This window comes from Apium graveolens, chromosome 6 (genome assembly GCF_009905375.1).
Source record: "Apium graveolens cultivar Ventura chromosome 6, ASM990537v1, whole genome shotgun sequence".
Lineage (NCBI taxonomy): Eukaryota > Viridiplantae > Streptophyta > Magnoliopsida > Apiales > Apiaceae > Apium > Apium graveolens.
The window spans coordinates 75,151,306-75,176,117 of record NC_133652.1 but is presented as its reverse complement, the minus strand read 5'-3'; the positions used below and the strand labels follow the sequence as shown (position 1 = coordinate 75,176,117).

Below are 24,812 nucleotides of genomic sequence, written 5' to 3'. Positions count from 1 at the left end.
TGCAATCTTTCAAACTGGTGAAGATACTGCAGAGCTTAATGATGTCAAAAGGAGAATGATTGACGAACTCAGATATGCTGAGAAATGTTTGTTGAAGAACTATCTCAGAACAACTCCTGACATCAGAGAGATCAGAAGATGATGAAACCAAGTCGAAGATCTACAACTGCTTAAATTCTGATATTTGTACAGACTGAAGTTGTTATCAGAAGTTGAATATTGGTAAAGCTTTAAGGACTGTAAGTTGTAGTTATCTAGTCTAATTCTCATGCATTTGTACTTAATGTTTTTGACATCATCAAATATCTGTTAAACTTGTATATTATGCTAATTTACAAGTTGGGGGAGATTGTTAGATATATTTGATAATGTCATGGCTAATATGTTTTATGTTTAGCTTTCAGATCTTATTTGAACAGGATAAATCAGTACTTAACTGTTGATCAGTACTTATACTGGAAGTCAGGACTTAAGGATATCAGTACTTATGTTATCAGGAGATAATCATCAGAAGATAGATATCAGAACTTAAGTGCTGAAGGATGATCAGATTAGGACAGTAGCTGATTAAAGGAAAGAAGATCAAGATAAACATAAGAAGAGATATGCATGAAGAAGGAATTCTGTGAAGAATGGAATACTTGGAAGAAAAGATATCTGATTGATATATTTTAGGAAGCAGAATTATATTCCATATCAATTAGCGATTATCTTGTAACTGTGTAGTATATAAACACAGACATAGGGTTTACACTATGAGTGTTATCATTATTCGAGAAGATTATTCATTGTAACCCTAGCAGCTCTCGTGATATTGTTCATCACTGAGAGGTAACAGTTCCATACTGTAACAGAGTTTATTGTTTCAATAAAGTTTGTTTTCTGTTACTTAAGTTCTTAAAGTTCGATTTGAGTGTACTATACACTGTATTCACCCCCTCTACAGTATGTGTGTGACCTAACATATTATGTTAGAATTGGATTGTTTTTATAAAATTTTGGACCAGATTCGTGGTCAGACCATATAATGGTCAAGTTAGGTCAATGTGTGCCTTGGATCCAGTAGTTAGAGCAATGTTGTGTGCCTTGCTCGGGGTTAGTGCGTGACTGATCAGCAGCCTAACCTTGGTTTTTAAATTAAAAGTATAATATCCAATTCTAAATCATAATCCAATGTTCACTTGATATCATAATCATATTCACCTGATGATCATTATTCTCAGTTTTGTCATTGTGACTTGCTGAGCTAGTTAGCTCATTTGTGCGATGTTGTTTATATTCTTTCCAGTTAAAAAGGAACCAGTTGGAAGCGAGGATCCCCAGTCCAGCGCGAGAGCTAGGGGTTCAGGTTAAGAAAGCTGAGCTAGTTGGCTTCTTTTGGGATAATTTAAGTTTGTAAAAGTTTGTAATAATGTTTAATACTCAGTTTGAGTTTGAAATAGTTGGGATTTGAACGGTTTGTAATATATTAGTGTGTTTGGCTTGTGTGCATACTTTAACCTGTTGCGGTTCGTGGTGGTTGGTAAGTAGGGTCACTGCATATATTATTATAATCTTTATTATTGTTATAAGCAGGTTATAATTAAGGTGTGTGTGTGGACCCCAAACTTCTGACCCGGGTTTGAAGGGCGCCACATTGTTAGCTTTCTTCTTTGGTTTCTTAGGTTTGATCTCATTTAACTTGGGGATTTCTGATTCACCATTAGTCATTTGAGTTGAACCTTTGAAACCAGTCATTAGAGCAGAATTATTATGCATATTTTGATTAACCAGGAAAGGCATGCTATTTATAAACATTTATTCCAGTAAGGCATGCTAAATGGCATTTGAGGCATACTGCATGCAGCATAATAAGGATTAGGTGCAAATGGCATATTAGCAAATTGTGCATTCATATTCTGAGCAGACATAGTATTCATAAGCATAGTAGGCATGGCAGTCATGTTGGGAATATAAGAGGGTGCTAACATGGGGGTAGGCATGGCAAGTTTGCAATTAACAGACAAATGATTGACACTACCACACTTAGCACAAATTTCTCTTGGTGCATATTTATCAGGTGTGTAGTTGTTATGTTTGTTAATTCCTACTTTCCCATTTCTATTATTTTTCTTTTTAGCTTCTATTTTAACCTCAATCTTTTCTAATCTGTCATTCAATTGCTTGATAGACATATGACCAACATTAACTTTGTTTTCCTTCCTGACTTGACTTGATTCTCCTGGAACAAAGTTCTTAGAGACTGATCCATATTTCTCATTCAGCTTAGCTAACTTAGCTTTGCTAACAGGTTTACTCACAGCCGACGGATGTGGCTCTTTATCACACGACGGATAATCCTTTTGATTATCCGACGGATGATTTTCATCATCCGTCGAGTCCACATCTGTCAACAATCCTTCAACCAAATTGGATTCAAGCTTCTCTTTACTCTTCTTCCAGGCTACATCATAAAAGGACTCAATACCTTGAACTTTAGTGATTTGAGCATGAACATCTCTGGATGATTTCCATGCCTTGATCACTTCATGTTCTCGTTCAAGCTACTTCTTTAAAATCTCTTCTTTCTTCAAGGACTCGGTTAATTCATCCTTAGTAATCGTACACTCAATTCTCAATTTCTCAAATTCAATAAACTGAGATTCTAGCACATTATTCCTTTCACTTAAAAACAAATTATTTTCTTTAATTTTAGCATTTTCCTTAGTGAGGGACTTAAGTGTAACGTGTAGGTGATATAATTTTGGGGACATGTCATTTATTGCATCATTACACTCAGCTTTAGATAAATGTGCTAGGTTAGTGGTGATTACCTGATTGCTTGAAGAACTTGTTTCTGTTTCATCAGATTTGGTCATTAGAGATAGATTGACATAGCTTGTTTCTTCATCTTCATCCAATCCATCTGCAGCCCAATCATTCTCCTGTGTGATGAAATCCATTTCCTTTTGTTTGAGCAACTCAAAGTATTTCTGTTTATAATCAACAGGCTCAAACTTCTGTTTGTTAGAATCATACTTTCTACACTCACTGGCAAAATGCCCTGCCAAGCCACATTTGAAACATTTGAATTTGGATTTATCCACCATGTTTCTACTTGGCTTGGTTGCTCCAAAATTCTTTTTGAATTTGAGCTGGGCAAATCTTCTGGATAGGAATGCTAGATGTTCATCAATATCATCCATGTCATCCTGGCTCAAGTGATCTTCATTTTCAGCTACCAGCCCTTTACCCTTGCTTTAACATACCTTTGATGTAGACTCAACAGCTTCTACATTCATCTCTTTCTCCTTCTCTAACTCAGCAACCAGTGCTATGGACCTTCCTTTCTCCATCCTTTCATCTTGCTCTATTTCAAGCTCATAAGTTTTTAGGATGCCATACAGTCTCTCCAAGGTGAACTCCTTGTAATCCTGAGAATTTCTCAATGAGACTGTCATTGGCTTCCACTCTTTTGGAAGAGATCTAAGGAACTTGAGGTTAGAGTCTTTTGTTTGATAGACTCTTCCATGCAACTTCAGAGCATTTAGTAGCTTTTGAAATCTACTAAAAATATCAGTGAGAGACTCGCTTTCTTCACAGTGGAAATGCTCATATTGCTGAATCAGTAGCTGCATCTTGTTCTCCCTTACTTGCTCAGTACCATCACAAATAATCTGGATTGTGTCCCAAACTTCTTTGGTTGTTTTGCATTTAATGATGTTATCAAATATATCACTATCAACTCCATTAAAAAATATGTTCATGGCCTTCTTATCTTTCCTGACTTGCTCAATATCAGGGTTTGATCATTCATGCCTAGGTTTGGGAACAGATGGTTCATTTCCAGTTGCAGCTCTCATTGGTACATGAGGACCTCTCTCCATGCAATCTACATATGCCTCATCTTGGGAAATAAGATGTAGGTGTATCTTCACCTTCCAGTGGTGATAATTATCTTTGTCCAGAAATGGAATTTTGACTCCAACATCCTTCTTGTTCATCTTGCTATTTGTTGTGATCTTTACACTCTTTGTACTTCAAGAGCTTGCTCTGATACCAATTGTTATTCCCTAACAATACAACAAGAATTACAGAAGGTTGAATGTAATTCTGGCAACTTTTTCAGATTTTAAAACAGTTCTAACTTGACAAATATAACAGTGTTTGATTAGCAGTTGTGCGGAATAAAAAGATGATAGAAATCAAAACACTAAGTAATAAAAATAAAAGCTTTTAAAACTTTCTGGTGGATTTGAAAGTATCCACCAGATATATATATATATATATATATATATATATATATATATATATATCAAATAAGAACCCTGTGAAGCTTGAATAGCTCACAGCTACTTACAAGTTTGAATAACTAAAACTATAGAGAAATGCTTACAGGATATAGCTTGATATGTTTCTCTGAAAATGTATCTGCTTAGTTAATTGTTCTACTTGCTACACTTGGTTTATATATCACCAAGTTTACATGGCAATAAGACAAGATAATAAAAATAAAACATATCTAGTCAAACTCCATGCTTCTTCACTACTCTATTCCAATATCTTTGAATATTTTTCATAATTGCATGGAAATGGTAATGCTTCTTTGTTCTCAAATTCCTGCTTAACAGGCTGCCGCATTCCTTTTGTAAACACCCAACGCATGTGACTGTGTTGTCACTGTCAACAGCTATCTGAATTTGATCATCCGTCGGGTCTATGCTTGTCATCCGTCGGGAAGCTTTGTTAATCATCCGTCGGGAGTCTTGTAGATCATCCGTCGGGTGTCTATTTGTCACTTGACTCCATTTCACTTATACAGAATTACAAGACATCTCATATTTACAATTAATCAACCTATTCTGCATATCAATCTAGTAGTCAACATGACTTACACATCCCTAAAAAATCTACTTGACTTATACATGTTGTTTGCAGAAATGTGCTACAGTTCTTATTATTGCATAAGCTACTCACTCGATGGATGTTAATTTGTATCCGTCGGGACTGTAGTTTTTCCGTCGGGACTGTATTAGATCATCCGTCGAGTGCCACAAAATACACTAAGTTAAATCTACTAATGTGTTTTGTTTAACTTATCATCAAGTTCACAACAGTGAACTTCTTGCAGTCTTGAGAATGTTCTTTCAAAATAACTTCATCACATATAAAAGAGCATTGGGCATGACTATCAACTCATTTAGGGCAGTAGTTGTGAATGTTGAGAGCTATCTATAAAAGAGAATTGTTGTTAACATCAATGATGGTGGGGTAGATAGATTCCTTCAAGTTTCACTTTCAAATCTCAGAATTCTAAGGGCATCTGAGCTAGATGTTGTGATTGACAAAGTTCGTGTAGTCATCACAGAGGACACTCAGCTTCTTCATGAGCTTAAGAATGCACAGATAGCAGCCTTCCCTGAAGCCTATCTATATCCAAGTAAGGGGGTGTCCTACATCTGTCCACAGACCAAGAAGAACAAAATCTTTAATGTTCCCAAGAACTGTGTGAGAGGGAATATGAGGCTGATCATGACTCTTCAATCTGATTTGAAGTATAAAAAGACCAAGAAAATTGAAGATGAAGAAATGATCAGGATTCTTGAAAGGTATCTTATAAATGTTGACACCATGTTGCCACCCACTCAGTTTAATCTAAGAAATGACAAGGATGATGATGAGCAGAAGCATGATGAACAAAAACCTTCTGGCTCAAATCCAAGTCAATCATCAAGAGCAACTGGTAGCAAGGATAGGAAGCAGGATGAGAAGAAGGATGGTGACAAGAAAAGAGGAGAAGAAAGGAGAAGCAATAAAAGGCAAGATGGCTCAGAACCACAACAAACCCTAAAAATCCAAACAAATCAAGCTCAACCTTCAAAGCCAACCAACTCATACACTGTACCACCTGCTACCTCAAGGCCTAAATTCCTATACAAACAAACTGCTAACATCTTTCTGAAAATACCAATCACCCAAACGGAACATTTCTCAAGAAAATCACAAACCTACCTTCTGTCAATCCATCACTCAAAGTTAACTACAAGTCTGTTGGGAGGAAATCTAAGAAAGCTAGGCATACTGAATAAGTGCAAGTAACTGAAAGGGCCATCTGGAACTGTTACAAGCAAGGTGATTTTCTACCTCTAAATTGGTGCATCTCAGATGAAGACTATTTTCAATAACTAGCTGAGGAAATAGTCAGAGTTTGGGTTGTAACATTAAGGGAAGTAAGAATCTACTATAAAGATGGGTTCTTCACATTTCTTGGCTGCAACTTAATGGATACCCTTTCACCCACAGAAATCAAGAGAGTGATAAGCTTACTAAAGGACAAGGATACTGTTACAAGAGTATGGAGATCTATTTTAGCTGAATGGTTGATAGTAAGGGAGGAAATAAGAGCAATAAATAAGGCTGAATATGAGGATAGGATAAGGAAGTATGATGAGGAGATTGAATGTACATTAAAATATCAGAAGAGCTCAAGGCAAAAGGAATGAGCATAATTTCCAAGGATGGAAGATTTCTAAATGTCAAAGCTGGCACATTCTCAAAGTTTAGGATTAATTTTCTAGATGGTTATCCAAAGCCAGACATACTCAAACTTGTGGAAACTCTAAGAGGGACACCAATTATAGAGGAACTTAAAATTCTTGTATATCTAAAGGACCTCATTAGAGAAGAAACAAAAGCAAAAACAGTCTTTGTCTGATGCATGTAACTATTTATACTCAAGAAATCACGAAATGTATAAATGTTGTAATTGTGTCAATTTTAATGTATTAGTGTTATTTTCCATTGTAGCTTGGGGTTAGTCTTGTTAATAGCCATGAATTTGTGATAAGCAATCTTCTCACAAATTGGGGAAGATTGTTATGCAAGACATGCATGTACAATAACAAGACTAAGTCAAATTGACAACCCTAAGTAAGTTGTATTGTAATCTATGTTTTGCATTTTGTATTGTAACATTTAAGTCTGTAAAAATGTACAAGAGCAGACTGGAGTCTTTTTCTGTAAACAGTATCAATCCTAAGAATTATATCTTGAAGAAGATCGTGCCTCAGAAGAATTATGAATAAGACTGGAGTTGAATAAATCTGTTTTGGAAAAAATATTCCAAGTCAAGATCTCTACAAGTCACACATTAAGTGTTATAGAGAAGTCATTCGAGAACTCCAGAATGACTTATCGACAAGTCAGGAAAAGCTACTAGAGAACTCAGAGATATCGACAAGCCAATTTGAAGACATGAAGAATGGAGATATCGAAAAGTCATTTCTTCACTAGAGAACTCAGAGTTCTCGATAAGTCAACTTGTCATTAGAGAACTCAGAGTTATCGATAAGCCAAAGTGAAAACATGAAGATGAGAGATCTCGACAAGCCAAATTCTCTTATAGAGAACTCGGAGACTTCGATAAGTCAAAACAACTGTAGAGTGATTAGAGATCTCGATAAGCCAATATACTTATCGAGATGTCAAGTTCTCTATATACCAAACTGGAGATCTCGAGGTAAAACTCAAAGTACACAGTGCAGACTAGTTCAATATCCAAGATTATCAATCAACAAACAATCTAATCAGTTGGATTGACAAGTCTACAAAAGCAGTTTGAAGAATACAAGATCAAAGGCTAAGATTAACTGGAAAAGTAAAGTCACAGGCGTGCAAGATTAGAAAAGATACACTAATCCAGAAATAGAAAGATTTGATTATCCAAAAATAGGGTTTAGTACATATTGCATGCTATGTAATAACCAGTACTTTATGTTCTATAAAGTAAACACTGGATGCTTTGTTAGGAGGAAGAATTCAGATCAGAAAAATCTTGTATTCTCTCAAGAAATAAGCTAAGCTCTTTATCAACAAAGAGCCTAGAAATTTTGTAGCAAAGCATTCTTAATTTTAATATAAGATTAAGTGAGTTTTGAAAGATTCGTGTTCACTATTTTATCTTTCTAAATTCAGTACTAACATATTTAACTACAAGATTTTAATTTACTTTGTTCATCACCATAAACACTTCAAGAAAAGCAGAAAATCACAAAAGCATATTTAATCCCCTCTGTGTGTGATTCATTATCTAACAGTTGAAGTGATGGTTAGTGTAGTAGTTGTAGTAGAAGTGAAACTCAGACGTTTTGATTTGAGAGAAGATGTGTCGATTTGTGTTCCATAGAGACTTTGGTCGCAATTTGGGTTTTGTACATTTTTACGAAGTTTTAATGTATTGATTTTTTTCTGTAATTATTTTTGTAAATAGTATTTTTTTTCCTATTATTTAATTTGATTATTATTTTTTATAATATATTTGTAACAAGAATTTTGGTTGGCAGTGTAGCGCAACATTCGTGGCTATATTATGTTATATTATTTCTGTAAACCCGACCCACGACTTTTATCATAAAATTAAAATTTAAATCACCAAATTAAATGGAAAATATGTTTTATTTAGTTATTGTAAAATATATATATTATAATATTTTTTAACTAGTACGCGTAGCGCGCAGGTAAAGGTCCTTAATTTAAATAAGTTCCTATCTTTTCAGAGATAACCCCAAGATAAGTACTTAGCATATTTTATATGCCTCATCGAATTTTTTCATGCCTTAGCATATTTTATATGGATTTATGGCTTTCAGTCTCGCCTCGACATATTTTAGATGACTCTTTGACGGTATTTAAGATTGCAATACATGTACCCAAAGTTTTGGACCAGACAGTTTAGATTTAAAAATTTTGTGTTTACTTTAGCATAATTTATAATTTATGCTTTTTCGATTTCATTACATTTTTAAATTTTTTTATGCCTCTTCGACTTTTTTATTTATCATGTGTAATTAATTATATTTATGCATCTGCAGTAATCTTGGCATAATTTGTTTAATTACACATCTTTGATATTTAATCTAGTGTAATTAATTTATTTTACGTATTTTTGATATTTAACCTAACGTAATTTATTTAATATATACATCTTCAATATTTAACCTAACGTACTTTATTAAATTTACGCATCTTAATTAATTAACCTAACATAATTTACTTAATTTGTGCATCATTGATATTCAACGTTAGCACAAACCTTAGCATAGTTTTAAATATCTTTTGTAATTGTCTTCTTTTGCCCCCATATATTTAAGGGACCGAATAATTTGGATTTGAGACTTTCATTTTCTTGAGTTGATTTTTGTCCCGAATCCCCATTATGATTGTTCGGTATCTTAAAGGCTTGTTTAAAGGAGTCGGGGTTGACATGTACGATTTTTTTATTTTAAGATTTATATGCACCCAACATCATACTTAATATTTAAGTAATAATTAACTTGGCAGAAGAGTGGAAAAAGTAAAAAGAAATTTGGAGGAGAACATTTAACTTAATTGTTTCTCATTTTTTATTCGCATCAATTAAGATGTACAGTACTCTCTTTATTTTTTTATTTGTCATTTTAATTGTTGCATACATTTCAATGTGTTTTGACCATTTAGTTAAAAATATACTTTTAAAGATTTTTTTTGTGAATTAAAATATAAGTTATCTATTTTTATTTTAAAAAGAAAATTTTATAAATGATAATTCTAATCGGTCAAAACACATTAAAAATATGTGCAAAAGTCAAAACGATAAATAAATAAAAATAGAGGGAGTAATAATCAAAATTGAAAACTAATTACTTAATCCAAGTGAAATAGGAGTCCCAAGTGAAATAGGAGAATCCGTTTGCTTATTATCTATGTTTCTTTAAATTTCAAAATTTATAATTAAAATCCGAGTTCTTGTACAATAGGAGTCTAAGTAAAACAGAAGAGTCAGTCGTGAGGTGGTTTCGTTATAACCTAGTTTTCTTAAAATTCAAAATTTATAATCAAAAACCTAATCTACCTAGGATTAACTGCCTATCATGTGCCTCTATATATACCAATCACATCATCTCGCCTCCCCGTATCAATTCAAACTTTACAAAACCTGATTATTGAAGTTGGAAAGAAGGAAGAAAGAAAGAAAAGACTTTACAAAACCTCAGATTTTTTTTTTACAAGAAGTTAATATGGAGTGCAAGAAGAGCGATTATGAACAAGTTTCAGAGCAAAAGACTTTGAAAAGAAGTTCATATAACAACAGAAAAGAGTGCATCAAGAAGAAAACTATGCAACTAGCAACATTGTGTGGCATCAATGCTTGCACTATTATAATTGGAGCTGATGGAGAGATTGAGTCTTGGCCTGAAAATCCAACAGAAGCTAAGGCCACTATCAAGAAGTTTAAAGATTTGACGAGTAATCCGAATAAAAGTGTAACTGTGAGAGATGAGTCTCAGAAGAGAGTTGTTGATGTGCCTGCAGGTGGGAAAGTTGTTTCTTGTCAGGGAGATTTAACAGAAGTGAAGGATGATATCAAGAACTTCCTGTATATGACAGATATTCCATGTCAAAGGACAGGGATACGAGACGAAACTACGAAGAAAGTTTTTGCAGAGCCTGATGGTGAGGTTCATTCTTGGGTTAAGAATCCGGGAGGCAGTTGTAATGGAAAAACGTTTCAAGAAAAGGCTGAGATTGTTGATCTCGCGAAGATGGTAGAGAAGAGTTCACTTTACTCGAGACGATCATCGATGACAGAGTATCAGGGGTTCTTTAAGCAGTTGGATTCTAGACTGGAAGCTTTGACAAAGAGAATAGAGTTTCTGAGAAGAAAACAAGATTTGAAGATGAATTACTGTTGTGTGGAAAACAAACAGTTGGATTACTCAGAGAAAAACAAACGGTTGAGTTACTCAGAGAAGACCAGCCCTAGCCCGAAGCGGAGGAGATTTAGTCAAGAACCGGTGTTCCTGTTCGATCTCAACTATCCACCACCTGATGAAGCGGAAAGCTCATGTTTGAGTTCTGAAGATTACAAGGATCTTCGCTTAGGAATAGTTTAGATATACATGGAGTCTGTTGTTATTTTCTTGTTACATTGGTTTTTTTTACTTGTTTTGTTATTGATGTAATGATGTATTGATGCTTGTATGGTACTTGGGTTTGCCTGCATCTGTTTTTTTCAGCAGTGATATACCAGAGTGTTTGATTTGATTTTATAGTAGTTGTTCAATGTTTCAAGTTATGAGATTGATCCAACTTCAGATCACAAACAGTCAACAGGTGATGACTAATTAAAACAGAGCAGGATATCCTTTATCCAAATTTTAGATTACTTGACAGATAATAATATGGATTTTTTCTGCAAAATTTTAAAGGATGATAACATACAAATTAAAAAGATCTTACAAAAAGGATTTGTAAAACGATAGGAAATAACAAGATTATTCCTTTCAAGTACAAGTTGACAATATATTGCCACCAGCAAAGACCAGAAGGTTCAGGCAGTTCCTAATTTATAGCTGAATCTTTAACATTTGCCTTGTTCAATGTCTGAGAGGCTTCTGCATCATATTGTATTATTGCTTTGGGTGAAGAAGATTCTATATAAAATAACCCTCAGTAAAATGATTCATTAATCAAGTTTGATAAATTTCTTAATAATTCCCATCATCTCACTCCCAGGAAATCGCCCAAGACAACCCCTTGCTGCCGCAATCTCATTAAACTTACAAACTGAATCACAGCTGAAAGCCTTAATCTCTATTTCCTTTTGCTCTTCCACCATTGCAACATTATCTGCTAAATCTTCACCAGACGTTACTGTTGGGAGAGGAAAAGGATCCAGGGAAGTTTCCAGAAGGACAGACTCCCCTCCCACTGCCCCCACAAAATCTTTTAACCGACATAGTGCAAATGGTACAGGTTCGAAGCTATGGTCGCCATATTCAACTGGAGTTGAGTGGTCTCCAGTGACACATATAGAGTATTGGAAACCTCCTGTAGTTTGCGCCTGCCAAAGAAGTCTGGCCAGCTGTCCTATAGCCCGATCAACAGCTTCCAACCCTTTAACTTTGAAAACTACTGCTTTATCATGACCCGCATCGTCTATGGCCTGCAATGTCAGGGAAAATTTTTTTAGCATCCACGGTAAAAGGCAGAATACAACATAAAAGATCCATAATCAGCGAAGCACATATGATACAATTTAACTACGATTCAAAATCTTTGGCAGAACTTCGTATAGGAATGATTAGGATCATCTAATAGTCATGTAAAGAGTTTATGACAAGCATCTTCATCATCTACTATATTAGAACACAGAAAGCAAATGGCTACAACAATCACCCACGGCCAATGCCTGTAACTAAAAACAACTCACGCATTCTTAGTGTTTTGACAGATGTGGAAAACTATATTATTCATCACTTTTCTGCCTGCAATTCCTCAACCCATTTGTGTTAATAACAAACTTCTGATACATTTTTCAAAGATCGAAGATGAAAAACAGCACCCAAATCACAACCTTAATGTGAAGGAAGCCAAAATCATAGCCATCAGATCGACCAGGTCTGTGCTCATCTTGCCCCGGAACAAAAACATTAGGACAAGAGTCCAAAGGAGCAGAAAGTGCCTTAGATATGGCAGTTGCTTTAGATGTTAGAAGGGTACGATAGTCCCCTGTGGCTCCAGGAGCTTCTAGGATATCGATACCAAGTGATAAGCCAAGGCCAGCTATGATTTTCGTAGGAGCAACCATGCATGGCCACAGCCCATGTTTCTCTTCAAATGGAGGAACCTGAAACAGAACAAAATTCAAACAGTAATATGATGCTCAACTAGACCAGTGAAGATGAAAATAATTGATGTACATATACTACCTTATATCATCTAAAATTAAAGTTAAATAGGCTTGTGCAGGTAGTTGGGCTTCATAGTTAAAAACTTAAACTGCAGTATATAATTTTAATAATTAAATCATCAATCAGATAGATTACGAGAAAAGGACCGCAATGAAATCTCCACCCCTAATTTTTTGAGCCTCCTTTAAACTTTATAGGTAACTATGTAAAACGATGACATGTAAAACGATGACACATTGAAATGTGACTAAAATGATCTACTTGGATTGAAGAATATATACTTTCAATCTATACTCCTGGTTCACGAGGTAGATATCGATTATTTACGCTTCGACTGAAAGGGCAAGTTAGAAATTGATGTCCAAAGTTACTTGAAGGCTCGTGATTTTTAGTGACGGAGAAAACAAAACTATGGCCTGATAATTTTATCCCTTGACATCTCCTCCTACAAAGACCTGAAGTGCACAAATCGATGAAATTACGCAGGTTTCATTCAGAAAGTATTTGTTTTAAAATCACCCTCCAATAAAAAAAATGGCTCCAGTGAACAAAATTTGTTTTTAAAACTGCACTTGGAATGAGAGAGATCATTGAAGGATGGAAAGTAATACCTCAATTCTAATACCACAACCTCTTAAAAGAACAAGGTTTGCAATATTCTTTCCTTCCGCAGCCCGTTTTGCGTTTACAGGATGAGCAACCAGAATTTTTGATATTTCCTTGGATAGCTCATTGACAACAGCAGCAGTATGCTTTGCTTCATCTGTATCATCAAGAGCCTCTGCTTGTAATAATAAGCGGTTATCCTTCAATGGGTCTGTTCCAGATATATTTCCGCTTAGTTTTGGACCTTTTACAACCACCCCACATCTATGCTCTGTAGCATACCTGACAAGCAGTCTTAATTATCAATCAATGAAGCCATGAAACTTTGTAAACTAATATTGAAGATAAGATTTTTGACTGGAATACTCGAAAACATAATTATAAGAGTTTCACGGCAAAAAAATATACATCCAGATGCCCGGTATTGATGTTGCAGTCATGCTAAAAATTGTGATTCCACCAAATATTTAGAATCAGAATTGTAATTAGATTTAATTTATTAGTTCAAAGTAGAAAACTTAATCATTATTGCATATGAAAACGATCAAACAATAAGAGTGAAATTTCAAGCACTTTACCTGACTCTGACTTCATACTGTGGAAAAGATGGCAGCTTCATTTTATCCAATGCGTCACAGAGAATAGGTCCTTCCTCTTCAAAGTGCCTGTCAGCCCTTCTACTGATAACGATTCCGGTGTTCTCATCCAAAGTGGCAAAGTTTGACTGGAAAAATGTTAAATCACAAGTTCCATAAATAACAAGTACATACAAAACATTGTGGAGTATAACTGATAGCACCAAGTCCACTATTTTTTTGGTCATGACCAAGTCCAGTTTTTGAAGTAAAAAAAAAAATTGAGGAATCCCTCCGCTTGTAACAAATGAAGATAAAGAATTTTGCCAGATGTTGCTAAACATCTGAGATTTCTGTCAAAGCATCAGACAAATTAACAGTGACCATCACATTTTTAACCTTAATTTATCTGCATAATAATCTATGGTCCAAGATCCATTGTAATGGATAAAAAGGATAAAGGATACAGAAAGATCAAATTCGTTGCTTGAACTCTTGTCGAAAAAAGTCTTCGCTTGAACTGACAACAAGAATTCACATATCTTCTAAAGTTCTTGGCACCACACATGCATACTATTCAAAAGAAACTAGACTTTTAATTTCCTACTTCATAAAAATATGTACTGTAGTGCATAATATACAGGGCTTGTTAAATTATAAATTTAACCTCTCTGCCAGCGGCATAGGATGGAAACTGCAAGACTGATTAAACTTTAAAAATTTAGTTTCCGGAAAAACAATAAATGGTGCTTTCATTATAAGTTTCATTGGGACTCATACTTGCTCAGCCTTTTCATCTCTCAAATAACAAAGTCAACATATCATATGTTACAATGCATTGTTACTCCTTCCATGTATTTAATTACTCATCTCTAAATCTTATTAGCAAGACATTTACATTGGGAGAAAAAATGAGATAGAACATCATAACAGAGCTTGAGGAGGTAGATGCATATCGGATGCCTGGAGCTAGATATAATATAGTAAAGATCGATACATGAATTCAATGTTAGATGAACAGTAAAAACATACTTTAAACGCAATATCACCAGGTGACATCGCCAATCCAGCACCCATTGATTCAAAAGCACCTCTACCCCGGTAATAGACTCTAGGATCATAACCCATTATAGAAAGGTGAGCAGTGTCACTTCCACAGCCCAATCCTACTTCAACAGGATCCATAAGGCCATTAACACCAGCAGAGGCTATAGCATCCAAATTAGGTAATGCGGCCAATTCAAGGGGTGTTTTATATCCAAATCTAGGCACAGACACATCACCCAAACCATCAATCAGCACAAATGCCACTCTTCGCTTAGGCTGCTGTGCATTAACCATGCTTCTCCCCTTCCTTTGCAGGGACTTTATGCTTCAACAGGATATTCTACGATAAAAACTAGTGATATTGCTCTTGAGGTGGAACTCGGATTTTGCAGTTCCTTCAATCAGGATAGGAGATTCTATTAAATAAATAATAATGGCATGTATAAGATGAAAGCATATTAAATTATACTATTCCCATTCAACAGTAGATGTTTCATATAGAATAGAATTTATTTATTTTTCATTCACAAACATCATCATAAAAACTTTGCATTCTTTCAATTATTTCATTTTTTGTTTTACATTCACAGATATCCATTCCAATCCTTCCAACCATGTAGATGTTCCAAATGTCCTTAAAAATATATAAATTAATAGCTTATAACTGGCGAAAATCACGATATACAATCTCAAACATAATATCCAAATTCACCCTTAACAAGATACAATCTTTCATCCCTAGCATTGTATCCTAATGCATACCTCATTCTCCTTGTATCCTAGCTCGAAAAATATTCAATCTTTTTCGATATGCAACAAAAGAATATAACAAATTGTGTCCTCTTTAATTGAGCTGAGCATATAGTACACAAATTTAGAGTTCCCAATTATAACACCAGTAAAGGTAGCTAAACAATTGAATAAAGGTGAAATCTTTATGGCATAAACATGATTCAATTATTCAAGTAAACAATTACCAGATAATAAAATGAAAAAGGGTGTTCAAAATTAGAGAGCTAAGCAAATTAAAAATACCTGTAGAAGCAATGGAGAAATTAGATGGGTAAGTTTTAGCAAGCAAAAGCTTACTCAAATGTTTGATCTTCAGCCTTCACCTTTACCGAGGCAGCAATTAAGTTTGGGGTAGCTTTGTTTCTACTCTATTATTTTCTTTTACATATAAAAATCTCTTTGAATAATTTTATTTATTTATCAAAATTATTTTTTTTATAAAATTATATTAAATTTGAAAAAATAATTCAATTTTATTGAGACTTTACTGTAATTATAGTTATTTTATATCATAGATTATTGATATTTGCTTAAAACATGTGATTGTTATTTATTAAATTTTAATTAAAAAACTTGTGATGTTATCATTTTAATATCCAAAATCCATTTTATCAAATAAAGCTAACATTTTATTGATTTGATTTAAATTTTCCATATTATTTGCATAAAATCTTTAATAATTATTTATATGAGATAATTTTTGCAAGGACAGCTAATATTTATGACCAAGATTCCAGAGATTGATTAAAAAAAATAGGATTCCAGAGATTGAGTTCAGGGGTGCCTGAACGTGTAACCGGCTTTTGTAATAAATTTGGGAACAGGTTTCCGGTACTCAAAAACTGAGATTGTCAACATTATAGTCTCAATCTTGAATTCTACCACTCTGTTATGCTTAAATATTAAGCAACTCGCTCAAAATCAGAGAGTAATGTTATGTTACCGTTTCTTCGAAATGATGCGATTTTTCTTATCTCAGATAATTTGCAGCTGTTATATTTCTGGTGCTCACTCTGTAGTTATAATCATAAAAAAAATTTAGTGAGATCCAAATCAACATGTGATCAAAATGATAATTTTGATTTCCTCTATTTAATCAACTGAACCGACCCTTGCGGGATGAAATGATGAGATTTTGTGCAGAGTAGATGCAAATTTTAGTTGTTGCATGTAAACAGATTACAGCCATTTTGCTAAGAAAATTTTTTGGAGGTTTTTTTGAAAGAAAATATTAATAAGATTCAATTAATGATATTTATTTTTATTGAATCGAATTAAAATGAACCCTTTGAAAAGTTATAATGTACAACTGTACTAGAACTCAACTCCAACAATAGAAACCACCATGAATTGTAAATATGTGTGTGTACATTTATAGAATGTCTGTTTATAAACTAAAGAGAATGCTTATTAAATGGATGACCCTTAATTGACAACATACTAAAAAGTTTAAAATCAAACAGGAATGTTTTTATACGCTCAACATTCTATATGTTTTTATCATCCCAACATCCTCTGTAAAAACTTGTTTGTAGATCTCTTATATTATTGTTTAGCTTGTGTTTCTGGTAAATCTGTCAATATATACATTAAACTCAGACTGCATAAGCTAAACAATAATATAAGAGCTTAAAGTCTATCGAAAGCTACGAATTTTGCATGGCCATCAGGAGAATTTCTACACTTGCATCTTCAAAGCAGGCTGTGGAGAACGCCTGTCGTGTCATTAGGCCAGTTACCTCCTCTTCGTCCACCGTCTCGTCTGTTGATTTTGCTGGAAAACAGGAGCCCCACACCAAGGTTTTGGTGCCTTCAGCAACCGTTGTTGAAAATGGCAGGGGGTTATTCTCAACCATGTCCAGCGGAAAACTTTTGAGGTCGTTTTTGACTCTTGAAATGGCGGCTTCAGAGCCCGTGGTGGATTTGGGGACGTGGATTTATTCATCTAGGCTGATGAAGAGTACTTTGTTTCGTGAAATGGTCTTTGGTCTTACCAAAGTTACATTTTTTGATCATTTTGTAGCGGGTAGGAATCAAGAGGAAGCCGGAGAAACTGTCAAGATGCTTTGGAATGATGGGATTAAAGGAATGCTGGATTATGGATTAGAACATGCATATGATAATGCTTCATGTGATAAGAATTTGGAGGCGTTTATTCAGACCATTGAATCAACAAAATCACTTCCGCCATCTTCTGTACGTTGTTTTTAACCTCGTGATCCAACCCAAAATTTATGGTGATCGTTGAAATTGTAAAGAAAAATTTAGGTTTTGACTGATTGTACATTTTATTTTTATAGGTAAGTTCTGTTGCGGCAAAGATCACAGCGATCTGTCCAGTAGATTTGCTTAGACGAATGAGCGATTTGTTGAGATGGGAATATAAAGAAAGGAGTAATAATCTCCCATGGAAGATGAACACTCTTCCAATATTCTCTGAATCAAGTCCTTTGTACCATACTCTCCAGAAGCCAGTGCCATTATCTCCACAAGAAGAGCAAGATCTTGAATTAGCCTACCAAAGGCTACAAAAAATAGTACTAAAAGCTCAAGAAGCAAATGTGCCTTTGGTTATTGATGCAGAGGAGACCTGGATTCAGCCTGCCATTGATTATTTCACATATTCCGCTTTAATCTCACATACTACAACTGATTATCCACTGATTTACGGAACAATTCAAGCGTACTTAAAAGATGCTAAAGAAAGATTGGTATTGGCAAAGAAAGCTGCAAATAAGATGGGATTGCCTATGGGTGTTAAGTTGGTGAGGGGAGCTTATATGTCAACTGAAAGCCAAATAGCAGCTTCCTTAGGCTATGACTCTCCAATTCACAATAGCATCAAGCATACTCATCATTGTTACAATGAGTGTGCTTCTTTTATGCTTCATGAGCTTACTAAGGGCCCTGGATCACTTGTTCTTGCAACTCATAATTCCGAGTCAGGTAAAACAAGGCTACATCATATGGAATATTGTGTAGGGTAATTGATCATGTGCTAATATACTGCATTTTGACTTTGATCATGTGCTAATGATGAATATTGTGTAGGGAAATTGGCTGCGTCAAAAGCATGCGATTTAGGGATTGGGAAGGATGGAGAGAAGCTTCAATTCGCTCAACTATATGGAATGTCAGAAGCTCTGAGTTATGAATTGAAGAATGAGGGATTTCAAGTGAGCAAGTATTTACCATTTGGACCTGTTGAGCAAATTATGCCTTACCTAGTAAGAAGAGCCGAAGAGAACAAAGGGGTGTTAACTACTTCTAGCCTAGATAGACAACTTATGAAGTTGGAGCTTCAGAGGAGACTAAAAGCTGCATTTCTCAGGAGATGATAAATGAAAATTAATATAGTGAATGGAAAAGCCTCTAAACCATGTAAATTTTGTAATTAAGTTTGCTTCTTCATGTAATTAGTTTCACTTAGAAAAACAGTTGTTTGTGGTTTAGTAGGACTCTCCATTTCAAAATATGATTTGGCATTTTATCATTTCTCTTTAATTTGATATTTTTCTATTCAAAATAACAGGACAGGAGCAGATTAACTGTGTATCAATGTTTATGCATTACAATGCCCTGTGCCTACTGAAATGATATTGAATCTGCAACGTCTTAATTTATATCAAGTACACCTGCATTGAGTTGCAGAAACAGCCTTACTCTTAAAGAAGGTATGTGTACATCCTGTAATAAACACCAGTTATGTAATGCCAAAGTAGGTAGTACATATAGGATCGTCGTGGATGATGCCATGTATATGGCTCATTTATCGGTCTGTTCATTTTCTTCACAAACCTCACTATAAAAAAATTGCAGTCTTTTTGTTATATATATGATCCTATCGAGACATTGCTCTAACACCTTAAAGTTTTAGATAGCTGACACTTTATTTTCCCTTTTACAATTTTTCTTTGTTAAATAAAATTTTATCTTTTACCTTCCTCTAACAATAATTCATTCCTTCCTAATGTTTGGAGTGTAATACTTTTATAAACACAATAGCAAAATGAAGAAATAAGAGCACAAGAGATGCAGAGCACAAAAGGAGTCTCAATTAGATCTGAAAAACTCAATTGAACAACCCTCTATCCTTTCAGCCTTGTACCCCCACTACAGGACCATATTGTTGTACTATGTTACGTAGCCTCCAAGACTAAATATAGTTAGAGACAGATATGCCCTTAAGGCTTAAATACAATCAAAATGTTCAGCAAGAAATAGAAGAAGTAAGACAAAAGGTGGCTACTGTGGACCCAGACAATTAGCCACAGGTGACCATCAATATTACTCCCCCTCAAGCTGGGAGGGGAGCTCGGCTGCAGTCCCAAGCTTGTGCAGCAAGTAGTGATGTTGTTTGGTTGAAAGTGCCTTCGTGAATACATCTGCAAGTTGATGATGCGAGGGAATGTGTTTTGGAATGATCTCTCCGGAGTTGACCTTATCCCTGACAAAGTGACAGTCCACCTCTACATGTTTGGTGCGTTCATGAAGCACCGGGTTAGCAGCCATTGCCAGTGCAGCCTGATTGTCACAGTGAAGCACAGTAGGAGGGAGATTTTGCAGGCCCATATCTTTGAGCAAAGCAGCAAGCCATGTGATTTCACAGGAAGCAACAGCCATTGAGCGATACTCAGCCTCGGCTGTGGACCTGGAGACGACAGATTATTTTTTCGTTTTCCACGATATTGGAGAGGATCCTAGAAGAACACAATAACTTGTAGTTGATCGTCGAGAAAACGGACATGTGGCCCCGTCACTATCACAATATCCTTTGAGAGTTGCAGCAGACGAGGATGCAAGGAGAATACCCTGTCCAGGATTAGACTTGATGTATTGAAGAAGCTTGATAGCAGCATCCATATGAGCTGTTGTTGGGTGTTGCATAAATTGAGTGAGGATATGGACAGAAAAACAGATGTCAGGACGGGTTATTGTTAGATAAATGAGTTTTCCCAGAAGACGTTGATATGGATGTGGGTCACTGAGGAAGGTTCCTGTATCAACGTTGAGACGAAGGTGAATATCCATTGGAAGTTTCAATGGTGTGGCAGAGATGACATCAAATTCTTCAAGCAAATCCAACGCATATTTCTTCTGAGAGACAAAAAATCCAGCTGTAGATCTGCTAATTTCAAGACCCAAGAAGTAGTTCACATCCCCCAAATCCTTCATCTTGAATGTTCAAGACATCATTTATTTCAGATGATTAATTTCTGCAAGATTGTTGCCAGCCAACAACAAATCATCCACGTATACTAACACAAGAGTGATAGAAGAGGACGTAGTGAGAGTGAACAAGCTGTAGTCGGAGAGAGATTGGACAAAGTGCAAATCTTTGAGAGTGTTTGATAGTTTTTCAAACCAGTTTCGTGGGGCTTGATGCAATCCATACAGTGACTTCTTTAGTTTGCACACGAAATTCAGTTTTAGGGTAGAACACTCCCCCTGGTGCAGTACAACACGACTGCCAATGCCACTATAACCCTGAGGCAACCTCATATAGACTGTTTCATATAGATTTCTGTGCAAAAAAGCGTTCGTAACATCCATTTGCATAACATGCCGGTGCTGAAGAGCTGCTACAGCCAACAAGGCTCTTACTATTGTCATCTTGGCAACAGGGGCGAATGTGTGTTCATAGTCCACTCCATAAATCTGTCTGTTCCCTAATATCACCAACTGATATTTGTAACGTTCAATTGTTCCCTCTGGTGTAAACTTGGTTTTATAGAGCCATTTACAACCAGTAGCCTTTGCACCAGGTGGCAAGGTTGTGATTTCCCATGTATCATTGGCTTCAAGTGCTGACAGCTCAAGATTCATGGCATTTACCCAATTTATATCTTGAACAGCCTGTTTAAACGAAGTAGGGTCTTTGTGTGTAGTTATAGAGGTTAGAAAACAGTCAAATGTGGGGGTTATTTGTTGTTCAGTTACTGTTACCAGATTGGCACTAGGTTTAGGAAAGGGCCTTGTGACATAAGATTCCATCCAAGCTGGGGTTTTATGTTGTCGAGATGACCTTCTTGGAGGGGACTTTTGATTTTGTATAACAGTAGTAGGTTGTGTGGAGAGGGGTACATCAGATGTAGCTTCAGTGGGAGAAGGTGACACACTGGCCACAGGGCTTAAGGTTTCATGTGTAGAGAGTTGGTTGTCACCTGATGTCTGAGCATCACTCATAGGTTCAACACAAAAATCATCATCAATATGCATATGCACTGTAGCTGTAGGCATTACAGTTGGCAAAGGTGATATATAGGGCTTAGGTGTAGTCACATTCAAAGGAAAAATAGTTTCATTGAACGTCACATCTCTAGATACAAATATTTGCATAGTGCTTAAATCCAACAGCCTATACCCCTTTTGAGTAGGTGGATACCCAATAAACACACAAGGGACACCCCTTGAAGCAAATTTATCAGAACTATGGGCAGGATTAATAGCAAATGCTAGGCATCCAAAGCACTTCATTATAGAGTAGTCGACAGATTCATTATGTAGCAGTTCATAAGGAATCTAATTACTGAGAGCAGTTGAGGGTAACCTGTTAATTATGTAGGCAGCTGTGAGCACAGCTTCTCCCCAGAAAGAGATTTTGAGTCCGGACTGAAGCATAATAGCTCTTGCAACCTCAAGCACGTTGTTAGGTCACACACACTGTAGAGGGGGTGAATACAGTGTATAATACAATCAAATCGAACTTTAATATCTTAAGTAACAGAAAACAAACTTTATTGAAACAATAAACTCTGTTACAGTATGGAACTGTTATCTCTCAGTGATGAACAAATATCACGAGAGCTGCTAGGGTTACAATGAATAATCTTCTTGAATATGATAACACTTATAGTGTAAACCCTATGTCTGTATTTATATACTACACAGTTACAAGATAATCGCTAATTGATATGGAATATAATTCTGCTTCCTAAAATATATCAATCAGATATCTTTTCTTCCAAGTATTCCATTCTTCACGGAACTCCTTCTTCATGCATATCTCTTCTTATGTTTATCTTGATCTTCTTTCCTTTAATCAGCTACTGTCCTTATCTGAACGTCCTTCAGCACTTAAGTTCTGATATCTAACTTCTGATGATTATCTCCTGATAATATAAGTACCGATATCCTTAAGTCCTGACTTCCAGTATAAGTACTGATTAATGGTTAAGTACTGATTTCTCCTGTTAAGTAAGATGTGAAATCTAGACATAAATCATATTAGCCATGACCTTATCAAATATATCTAACAATCTCCCCCAACTTGTAAATTAGCATAATATACAAGTTTAACAGATATTTGATGATGTCAAAAACATTAAGTACAAATGCATGAGAATTAGACTAGATAACTACAACTTACAGTCCTTAAAGCTTTACCAATATTTAACTTCTGATAACAACTTCAGTCTGTACAAATATCAGAATTTAAGCAGTTGTAGATCTTTGACTTGGCTTCATTATCTGATCTCTCTGATGTCAGGAGTTGTTCTGAGATAGTTCTTCAACAAACATCTCTCAGCATATCTAAGTTCATCAATCATTCTCCTTTTGGCATCTTTAAGCTCTGCAGTATCTTCACCAATTTGAAAGATTGCAGCTCTGAGATCATTGATCTTTGCTTTTCTTATATCCTGATCCAGTCTGATCAAGTAAGCTTTATCAGACTCAAGATTGAATTCCACAGCCCTGTACCCTAGAAAGGTAGTTACAATTTGAGCATAATTGGGCTTCATTTTAACTATATCACCCTTGTGATCTCTGTACTTTGGAACGTATGTGCTGTCAGACTTAACAGAATAAAACCTTTTCTGTCTCTGAATCTGATCCTTCAAATAGTTTGCAGCGGTCCTTGTCAATCTGTCATCCACTTGAAGTAAGAATTTTACATGCTCCAATTCTTCAAAATACTTCAATGGAATGGCATTTTGTCTTATATGATAAACCCCACCATCTGTCATGAAATACAACAAGATGTATTCTTTCAAGTAGGTATGGTAAACCATTTGTACAGATTCTAGTTGATTCAATCTCTCAGGAGTTGCTCCAGTACCTGGTTCACTCAAGGAAGTTGGATCATTAGTAGTGTTATGTATTCTTCTTTCATTAGCACTTCCCAATCCAGTTTTATCTCTTGCTTCCTTTCCAGTAACTACTCTAGCTTCAAAACCACTTGCAGTAGTCTTCAAAGGTTGAGTCTGTTTTGCTTTAGTGAATCCTGGTAGGAGTGTCTTTGGTCTATCTTCTGATATCAAGTTAACTTGAGCTATGTTAGAGGTTACTTGCTTCTTCTGAATATCTGAACTTACAATTTCTTGACTCTGAACAACTTGAGCCATGTCAGAGGTTGTTTTAAGAATTTTTCTTGAAGTCAGAGCAAGATCATCCTTTTCATCAGTAATTTTTTCATTCTCAGGAGGCACATAAACCTTGATAGGTTCACCAACCTTTTCTTTACCCTTGGATCTTGGATCTATCCGCGGTTGTGATTTAGCCAATGTTGCTTCAGTATGTGTCCTTTCTTTGATCACAATGCCTTTGAGTTTTGGAAGTGGCTTTTTACCAGAAGCTTCAGATTTAGATGCAACTTTCTCTGATTTAAGTCTGGCTTCTTCTTCCATTAAACTCTCCAAGTCCATTCCTGGATTTTCTTGAAGAAATAACTGTCTTGACATTTCCTCATCAAGATTTAAAAGTTCATCAGAACTTATCCTTTTACCAATAGCAGAACTTATTCTTTTCCCAGTGTCAGAACTTGTCCTGTGACTTGTGATTTCAGCTTGTCTTGATGTGAATCCTCTACCTTGATTATGACCTCTACCCATTCCAGAGCTTCCTCGATCATCTTTTCCATCATCATTCCCTTTCAGTGTCTTGTCAGTCTTGCATTTGGACTTAATTACTTTCTCCCCCTTTTTGGCATCAGCAGGTAATAGAAGAGAGACAAGCAATTCCACTGAAGATTGGATTTCATTAAGTTGTGATTGCTGAGAAGCTTGATTTTTCAGAATATCACCAATCTGAGCTTGTTGATGATCTTGAGTCTTCTCAATAGAAGCAATCCTGTCAAAGGTAG

At 35.5% G+C, this 24,812-nt stretch overlaps 3 protein-coding genes across 4 annotated transcripts; 2 read left to right on the top strand and 1 right to left on the bottom strand.

Annotated features, from left to right (window-relative positions):
• Nucleotides 1-9,783: 9,783 nt before the first annotated feature.
• Nucleotides 9,784-11,043, top strand: LOC141667782 (uncharacterized). The gene has a single exon (XM_074474397.1). The coding sequence runs from the start codon at nucleotides 10,035-10,037 to the stop codon at nucleotides 10,908-10,910; it is 876 nt and encodes a 291-aa protein (XP_074330498.1). The 5' UTR covers nucleotides 9,784-10,034; the 3' UTR covers nucleotides 10,911-11,043.
• A 205-nt stretch (nucleotides 11,044-11,248) lies between these two features.
• On the bottom strand, nucleotides 11,249-16,103 carry LOC141667148 (uncharacterized). Of its 2 annotated transcripts, none has more exons than XM_074473532.1 (6): nucleotides 15,974-16,103; nucleotides 14,924-15,333; nucleotides 13,895-14,040; nucleotides 13,322-13,598; nucleotides 12,374-12,646; nucleotides 11,249-11,962 (listed from the first exon to the last, which is right to left on the bottom strand). In XM_074473532.1, exons 2-6 carry the CDS (start codon nucleotides 15,230-15,232, stop codon nucleotides 11,483-11,485), a joined length of 1,485 nt encoding a protein of 494 aa, XP_074329633.1. In that variant the 5' UTR covers nucleotides 15,233-15,333; nucleotides 15,974-16,103; the 3' UTR covers nucleotides 11,249-11,482. The 2 variants fall into 2 exon arrangements, with proteins under 2 accessions (XP_074329633.1, XP_074329634.1); XM_074473533.1 differs by having other exon boundaries at nucleotides 14,924-15,354; nucleotides 15,974-16,071.
• A 1,108-nt stretch (nucleotides 16,104-17,211) lies between these two features.
• On the top strand, nucleotides 17,212-19,234 carry LOC141667483 (proline dehydrogenase 1, mitochondrial-like). The gene is made up of 3 exons (XM_074474001.1): nucleotides 17,212-17,926; nucleotides 18,031-18,676; nucleotides 18,782-19,234. The coding sequence occupies exons 1-3, from the start codon at nucleotides 17,390-17,392 to the stop codon at nucleotides 19,066-19,068; spliced, it is 1,470 nt and encodes a 489-aa protein (XP_074330102.1). The 5' UTR covers nucleotides 17,212-17,389; the 3' UTR covers nucleotides 19,069-19,234.
• Nucleotides 19,235-24,812: the final 5,578 nt, after the last annotated feature.